The sequence below is a fragment of the Oncorhynchus gorbuscha genome, unplaced genomic scaffold, assembly GCF_021184085.1.
Source record: "Oncorhynchus gorbuscha isolate QuinsamMale2020 ecotype Even-year unplaced genomic scaffold, OgorEven_v1.0 Un_scaffold_141:::fragment_3, whole genome shotgun sequence".
Lineage (NCBI taxonomy): Eukaryota > Metazoa > Chordata > Actinopteri > Salmoniformes > Salmonidae > Oncorhynchus > Oncorhynchus gorbuscha.
In genome coordinates, this window is record NW_025744684.1 from 596222 (window position 1) to 605000 (window position 8779).

Genomic DNA, 8779 nt, shown 5'->3' on the forward strand with positions numbered 1-8779 from the left:
CTGTTTTTCTGCAAAGGGACCAGGACGAATGATCCGTGTAAAGGAAAGAATGAATAGGGCCATGTATCGTGAGATTTTGAGTGAAAACCTCTTTCCATCAGCAAGGGCATTGAAGATGAAACGTGGCTGGGTCTTTCAGCATGACAATGATCCCAAACACACCACCCGGGCAACGAAGGAGTGGCTTCGTAAGAAGCATTTCAAGGTCCTGGAGTGGCCTAGCCAGTCTCCAGATCTCAACCCCATAGAAAATCTTTGAAGGGAGTTGAAAGTCTGTGTTGCCCAGCAACAGCCCCAAAACATCACTGATCTAGAGGAGATCTGCATGGAGGAATGGGACAAAATACCAGCAACAGTGTGTGAAAACCTTGTGAAGACTTACAGAAAACGTTTGACCTCTGTCATTGCCAACAAAGGGTAAATACTTATTTTCCACCATAATTAAAAATTTAAAATGTGATTTTCTGGATTTTTTTTCTCATTTTGTCTGAAGTTGAAGTGTACCTATGATGAAAATTACAGGTCTCTCTCATCTTTTTAAGTGGGAGAACTTGCACAATTGGTGGCTGACTAAATACTTTTTTTGCCCCACTGTATGTGTCTTTGAATTATTAAATAAATAAATAAATCATCAGTTGAGACAAATTGCATCCCCAGAGAGAGTCTGACTAAAGGTGCTTATGTGGGTTGGTGGTGTTGTGTGTTCATGATAATTACAGTAAAATTAAAGATAAATGGGTCCACATAATAGGAATTTTGTTCCGCTAAATAGTAATTGTGTTTAGTAACGTAAGTATAAAAAGGTCGCTTTATCAATCAGCGTGTGTAAATATCTATTAATGGACTGTAATTCCTTAGCAACCCAAGGAGAACCATAACGCGCTGAATGAGTCAGAGTCTGATAACCTCTGACCGAGTCACACTGGGCTGAGTGGTGTGTGTGTGTGTGTCTGTGTACCTGCAGTCCAGCGAGGCACTGTGCTGTGCAACAGAGAAGGACGTCAGTCCCCCCTGCAACTCTCCCAGTCGGGGGGCCGGCGATATGTTGGAACATAGCAGGTACCCACAATGCACGTCTCTGAAACACAGGAAGTAGTGATGAACCTTCTCTCTAAGTTCAGGTCCCATTAGTTACCTAAACTTTGCTGGACACATGTTATGTTCAAGGATAAAAGTACAGTGTGATGTCATGTCATTGTATTCAAGCACATCAGAACTGTGACATAAACAAGTGTCCTTACTGCTTGTTGCATTGGACCCATGTGTCTTTGTCCTTCCCACAGTTCCCCTTCTCTGTCCCCTCGATATTCAACTTCTCATAACAGAACTTGTCAGCAGCGGTCGCCTCTGAAAAATCAAACAATGAACAGGGATGATGTCACAACCTACATAAATAACCCTGCATTGAGTGTCTGAGGTCGACATGAAAACGTTACTCACTCTCTCCCCACAGGTACTTGCACTGTCTGTCTTTGGTCTTGCACCTCCCGTTGAAGCAACGACCCTGGACACAGAGGAATGGTACACGTCAAACACAAACACACACCTGTACACACCAACTGGTCCACTCTGATCATTCTTGATATCTCTTACCTGTTCCTTTTCACATGAGTAGCCGTCCATCTTGTGCACGTTCGGGGGACACTGGCTGGAGTTACCAGTGCAGTTCTCTGGAATATCACAGTCATTCACTGCCTCCCTACACACCACGCCCATAAACTCCATCTGCCCACACACAACACAGGTCAAAGCATGTCAGCAGGTGTATGACATTTACTCCTGAAGTACTGACCTGTTGCACAAACTACAACCACTGTACTTATTATTTGACCCTGCTGGTCATCTATGAATGTTTAAACATCTTGAAGAACAATCTGGTCTTAATGGCCATGCACTCTTATATAAGCACCCCCTCGGAGCCTGGTTCCTCTCCACCTGTCACAGCCAGAAGAGGTCTGGCACCCCCTCAGAGTCTGGTTCATCTCCACCTGGCACAGCCAGAAGAGGACTGGCACCCCCTCAGAGCCTGGTTCCTCTCCATCTGGCACAGCCAGAAGAGGACTGGCACCCCCTCAGAGCCTGGTTCCTCTCCACCTGGCACAGCCAGAAGTGGACTGGCACCCCCTCAGAGCCTGGTTCCTCTCCATCTGGCACAGCCAGAAGAGGACTGGCACCCCCTCAGAGCCTGGTTCCTCTCCACCTGGCACAGCCAGAAGAGGACTGGCACCCCCTCAGAGCCTGGTTCCTCTCCACCTGGCACAGCCAGAAGAGGACTGGCACCCCCTCAGAGCCTGGTTCCTCTCCACCTGGCACAGCCAGAAGAGGACTGGCACTCCCTCAGAGCCTGGTTCCTCTCCACCTGGCACAGCCAGAAGAGGACTGGCACCCCCTCAGAGCCTGGTTCCTCTCCACCTGGCACAGCCAGAAGAGGACTGGCACTCCCTCAAAGCCTGGTTCCTCTCCACCTGGCACAGCCAGAAGAGGACTGGCACTCCCTCAAAGCCTGGTTCCTCTCCACCTGGCACAGCCAGAAGAGGACTGGCACCCCCTCAGAGCCTGGTTCCTCTATAGGTTCCTGCCTTTGTAGGGAGTTTTTCCAAGCCACCGTTCTTCTACAACTGCATTGCTTGCTGTTTGGGGTTTTAGGCTGGGTTTCTGTATAACACTTCATGACATTTGCTGGTGTAAAAAGGGCTTTCTAAATACACTTGATTGATTGAATATGCATATATGCGTGTTGTGACAATGCATAGTGTCCTGTACCTGACAGTTGTTACAGCAGAGTCCGTCGCTACACTTTGAGCCTTGTGTGAGTGTACACTTCTGACAGCACTTCTCTCCCTCCCTCTCGCACTCCTAGTGAAGGAACACAAACACATAAACAGACACATATGAATCAAGGTTCCCTGTAGATTCTCCAGGACCAGAGGTGTCTAGGGCCAATGTCTGTCCACTCTCAGCTACTCACCGCTGGGCTACCACAGTCACACTCCTCCCCTGACTCCACCAAACCATTCCCACACTCTGGAGGGTCAACCAGCTGGAGTCACAGAGAGTGAGGGGGGAGAGTGAAAGAGAGGAGAGAGGAGAGAGGTTAGGTTTATCTAAGTGCTTTGGGTGAAATTTAAGAAAAGCGCTTTATAAGCTTTGAAGTTATTTTCTTCATTATCCCCCTCCAGGGGTGTGTGTGTGTGTGTGTGTGTGTGTGTGTGTGTGTGTGTGTGTGTGTGTGTGTGTGTGTGTGTGTGTGTGTGTGTGTGTGTGTGTGTGTGTGTGTGTGTGTGTGTGTGTGTGTGTGTGTGTGTGTGTGTGTGTGTGTGTGTGTGTGTGTGTGTACCTTTATGGGTTTGTTGAAGAGACAGGCTCCACCACCAGTGTTGAGGAAGGTGTGGTACTCCTCCACATTGCAGTTGGAGAACCTCTTGGGCAGGTAGAAGCTGTTCAACACAACCACAGAGTCACGCAGTTACAGTGGAAACAACTGCAGCACGTCAACAACAACACACATCCCTCTGAGACACACTGTGCCACTCTTGTGTTGCTTTAGCGTTGTCCTTACAGAGAGAAGGCCAGTAGTGTGGTATATACTTACAAATGACCCTATATGAACAGGAAGGAAGCATTCACCACAAAACGTGTTGAATAAGACTGATTAACATTTCTGACTGATTCTAAGAGTTGGTTCCATTTCAGTTCAATCCAATCCCTTACAGCCCACCATCTATAGAATAACACACACACACACACACACACACACACACACACACACACACACACACACACACACACACACACACACACACACACACACACACACACACACACACACACACACACACACACACACACACACACACACACCTTTTATCTGTTGATGACCACAGTCAGAGTCAGGGACAGAGAATAGGGAGAGTAGCGGTAAGGCATTGGCATACTAGATTAATATTTACTGATGGTGTGTAGAGGAAATAATATTTGTCACATTATTATTGTTGTTGTTATTGTCCTTGTTGGTGCTTCTGGTTGTGAATCATAACCTTCGCACAATCTGTGATGTGTGGTGGCAGAAATCAGGTCCCATTGATAGCTTAAGGACAAAGGTGTCTTTTGTTGCAGAAAATGATTGACTTGAAATTAATACATTTCTGCAGACCACCTTTGCCCTGAAGAAATCAATAGCACCTGGTTTTCTAGTAAGCAATTGACACTCAATCAGGGGTCTTTCTGTTGTTAGTCTGTCATTGTTAGTGTTGGCCCCTTGCTGCTCTGCATTCCTGCAATCAGGGCTTAGCCTCAGACGCCATTGTCCTGTCTCGCCATAGCACCGTTGCTAAATGATACAGCAAATATGTATCCGCTTTGAGTAGTAATGCTAGTGAGTGGCTAATGGGAGCTAGTGCTGTAAACACAATGCAGCAAATCCTGGGCCCAACAGGAGCTTTCCCGGAGAAAGGAAATGGTGGAAGTCAAGGGACTGAGTTGAGTTTGGATTATTGTAGCACTTACAATAGTAGTGAGAGTCATACTGATTAGGAATCAAACAAAGGCTCACAATAACAGAGAGAGAGAGAGACCTCCAATGGCAATATAGATATACATCAACCATCCCTTACTTCTTTCTATGTTTCTCTCGGTCTCTTCTTCTCTCTCGCTAAACACTCTAAATGAAGAGAGGATAGTGTATGATGACTGATAAAGAACATTTCCCATTTGTGGGCGGTGAACCCAACATAGCCTCAACATAGTAAAACCCTCAGTAATGAAGAACCTGACACAGAGGAACCCAGTGTGATACAAACACAAGTATCTCATTCATCTAGTGCATTATGGCACCCCCAGGCTGGCTAACAACCCAATTATGCGCACGCACGCACGCACACACACACACACACACACACACACACAGAGCAGATAGAACCCAAACCCTTTTGATGGAGAGGACCACCACACAGTAGACTGTCAGTATTAGTTAACAGGAACAGACATGCAGGCGCTGAGAAGAGAAAATAAAAAGTGACTGATACTTGCTCATTGAATACGAGTGTCTGAAATACCATTGACCTCTGCTTAGAGAGAGGGAGTCTGGGTAAGAGCCATGTGCTGGGGAAAGGGTAAATAATAACTTCTGACCTTTGACATGCTGACCCCACGGAGAGGTTGCTAAAGTCAGATAACAATATCAAAGATAGAATCCTAAAAGGGGTCCGTGCTGTTGAGTACAGTATTAACGGAGATAAATCACTTTGGTCTCGTACGGGAATGACATTGCAGACTGTATCAATCGGTTAGATGGACAAGACATGATGGGTAGGGCTCATTGTCAAAGCTTTAAGGGGGAAAAGGGATCCCCCTATGAGTATAACAGTAGTACAATCCGTTGCTCCGAAAGTGCTCAGCGAGTGACATCAGCCCAAAACTGAAAAAATATATGAAAATAAATCTGAAAAATATATGTACATAATGAACATAAATAAATACAGCTGAGATCAGACCACAGAGCTGTATTTCTTTACACTGCATCATCATCATCTGAAGAAGACGAAGCTACGGCGGGACGTCGAGCCACAGAGGCCGTAATGCTATTGGATGGAATGGGAAAGGTTGAGATGACTGACAACCCTTCCAGGCAGCCGATTGGTTCAAACTGCACGAGCAGCGTTCCAGCCAAGCTTCTGCTCACCTGCTGTCCCATTTGGGATTGAGGGGAAACGCAAGAGGTATTAAAGAAGAGGGGTAAAGACACACATCCTCCACACTAACACACACAGCACTCACACACAGCACTCACACACAGTTGCATCCATATAGATACACTCACACACAAGCTGCAAAGCAGCAAGCGTGTACACACAGAAACACACAATGAACGGTAAACATTTGGCTGACAAGGACAGTACAAGAGCTCCACAGTTAACCAAGAGAGGTATAACATAATATCCAGAATATAGAATGTGATTGGTGAAACTCTATGTGGCAGTTCAGGACATGACCAATCACTCACAGATAGTGTTACTAATATGAATCCCTGGCCAGTCGTGCCTGAAGTTACTGATGTCTGGAGTAAACAACAGCCCCTACTGCCATCTAGTGGAATATTTCATGAACTACAATGCAGTCTGAAGTATTTTCTAATGCTCCAGACATTGTTAACCCAGTCAACACTAACAAGATAATCACAGTGAATGTATTATTTGTCCTAATTCAGATGCTCTTCCCTGTCTAAATGTCCAACTAAGTCAGACTGACTATTTTTCTGGTTAGTCACTTTCTGGCCAGTCTAAGATGAACAAAGGTGGCAATATCATCAGAAGTGATGAACACGTATATGAGATATTAGTTCTTAGTCGGAGTTAAGGTTAGGTTCAGAGTTAGGGTTAGGTTTAAGGTTGAGGGTTAGGTTTAAGGGTGAGAGTTAGGGGTAAGGTTATGGTGAGTTAGGGTTAGTGGTTAAAAGTGCAGTACTTCCATCCTTTCTTACATGGTCAGATAGTGACAACCCTCTTCTCTAAGAGACTAACACACTATGACATCACAGCGAAACAGAGATGCACAGAGGGAACACATGTTTGGAATGTCAGCATTGCCGCGGGAGATGGGGTCTGTTGCCATGGCAGTGTGCGACAGGTTGTTTGGGAAACAAAGTACTTTAGAGGAAACTTACCCAACATCATCCATGATGCAGCCAGACCAACGGTCATCACACTTGCACTCGCCTGTGGAACACACAACATACATGTCTCTGTGTGGCCAGTGTGTGTGGCCTGTGAGTGTGTGGCCTGTGTGTGTGTGTCTGTGTGTGTGTGTGTGTGTGTGTGTGTGTGTGTGTGTGTGTGTGTGTGTGTGTGTGTGTGTGTGTGTGTGTGTGTGTGTGTGTGTGTGTGTGTGTGTGTGTGTGTGTGTGTGTGTGTGTGTGTGTGTGTGTGTGTGTGTGTGTGTGTGTACCGTTGAGGATCCTCTTCTTGTCAGAAAAGATGCCAATGTTTTGTCCCAGAGACTGGGCCAGGGTTATGGCCATCTCATCTGTCTTCCCATACTGACAGAGGAAGGGAGGAGAAAAGAGAGAAAACAGAGAGAGAGAATAAGTTCTTAAATTTGTGCCTAAAAGAGATGGTGATCGTGGTCCATTTTTATCCTGAAGCGGGGCTTACCTCATTGACTCCTCCTCCTTTAGTTAGAGAACATACTCCTCCCATATAGGAAGCTCCTCCCCAGCTGCTATGGAACCGGTTCCCTCTGGTAAAAAGAGAGGAAGTAATTAAATCTCTCAACTGGGGTTCCCAGACTTTTTTGTCCTGTCAAATAAGGATGTCACCAACAGCCAATGTTAACTTTTTCATTTGAGGCTATGACAGTCTATTACAAATCAGTCTGACAGAAAGCATGGTTTGAAGGGACTAAAATGCATCAGAACCCCCCCCCACACACACACACACTCAGAGACAGGCTGAACCCATACCAACCCCTCTCCCCCACCCCACACAGACAGACAGAGCCCATACCACCCCCTCTCCTCCACCCCAAAGAGAGACAGACAGAACCCATACCATCCCCTCTCCCCCACCCCAAACAGAGACAGACAGAACACATACCACCCCCTCTCCCCCACCCCAAACAGAGACAGACAGAACCCATACCACCCCCTCTCCCCCATCCCAAACAGAGACAGACAGAACCCATACCACCCCTCTCCTCCACCCCAAACAGAGACAGACAGAACACATACCACCCCTCTCCTCCACCCCAAACAAAGACAGACAGAACCCATACCACCCCCTCTCCCCCACCCCAAACAGAGACAGACAGAACCCATACCACCCCCTCTCCCCCACCCCAAACAGAGACAGACATAACCCATACCACCCCCTCTCCCCACCCCAAACAGAGACAGACAGAACCCATACCACCCCCTCTCCTCCACCCCAAACAGAGACATACAGAACCCATACCACCCCCTCTCCCCCACCCCAAACAGAGACAGACAGAACCCATAACACCCCCTCTCCTCCACCCCAAACAGAGACATACAGAACCCATACCACCCCCTCTCCCCCACCCCAAACAGAGACAGACAGAACCCATAACACCCCCTCTCCCCCACCCCAAACAGAGACAGACAGAACCCATAACACCCCCTCTCCCCCACCCCAAATAGAGACAGACAGAACCCATACCACCCCCTCTCCCCCACCCCACAGAGACAGACAGACAGACAGACCCCATACCACCCCCTCTCCCCCACTCCAAACAGAGACAGACAGAACCCATAACACCCCCTCTCCTCCACCCCAAACACAGACAGACAGAACCCATACCACCCCCTCTCCCCCACCCCACAGAGACAGACAGACAGAACCCATACCACCCCCTCTCCCCCACCCCACAGAGACAGACAGACCCCATACCACCCCCTCTCCCCCACCCCACAGAGACAGACAGACCCCATACCACCCCCTCTCCCCCACTCCAAACAGAGACAGACAGAACCCATACCACCCCCTCTCCCCCACCCCACAGAGACAGACAGACAGACCCCATACCACCCCCTCTCCCCCACTCCAAACAGAGACAGACAGAACCCATACCACCCCCTCTCCCCCACCCCACAGAGACAGACAGACAGAACCCATACCACCCCCTCTCCCCCACCCCACAGAGACAGACAGACAGACCCCATACCACCCCTCTCCCCCACTCCAAACAGAGACAGACAGAACCCATAGCACCCCTCTCCCCCACCCCACAGAGACAGACAGACAGAACCCATACCACCCCCTCTCCC

General features: G+C 48.0%; 1 protein-coding gene across 1 annotated transcript in view; it reads right to left on the reverse strand.

Annotated features, from left to right (window-relative positions):
* The window catches only part of LOC124017002 (disintegrin and metalloproteinase domain-containing protein 22-like), a 116970-nt gene that overhangs the window by 13673 nt on the left and 94518 nt on the right, over nt 1-8779 (reverse strand). The window contains exons 16-25 of the mRNA XM_046332334.1: nt 7149-7233; nt 6943-7033; nt 6662-6713; nt 3338-3437; nt 2969-3040; nt 2764-2856; nt 1594-1725; nt 1441-1504; nt 1242-1347; nt 959-1078 (exon numbers count right to left, since the gene is read on the reverse strand). Coding sequence (XP_046188290.1) covers nt 959-1078; nt 1242-1347; nt 1441-1504; nt 1594-1725; nt 2764-2856; nt 2969-3040; nt 3338-3437; nt 6662-6713; nt 6943-7033; nt 7149-7233 — 915 coding nt within the window. The remainder of the gene's footprint in view (nt 1-958; nt 1079-1241; nt 1348-1440; nt 1505-1593; nt 1726-2763; nt 2857-2968; nt 3041-3337; nt 3438-6661; nt 6714-6942; nt 7034-7148; nt 7234-8779) is intronic.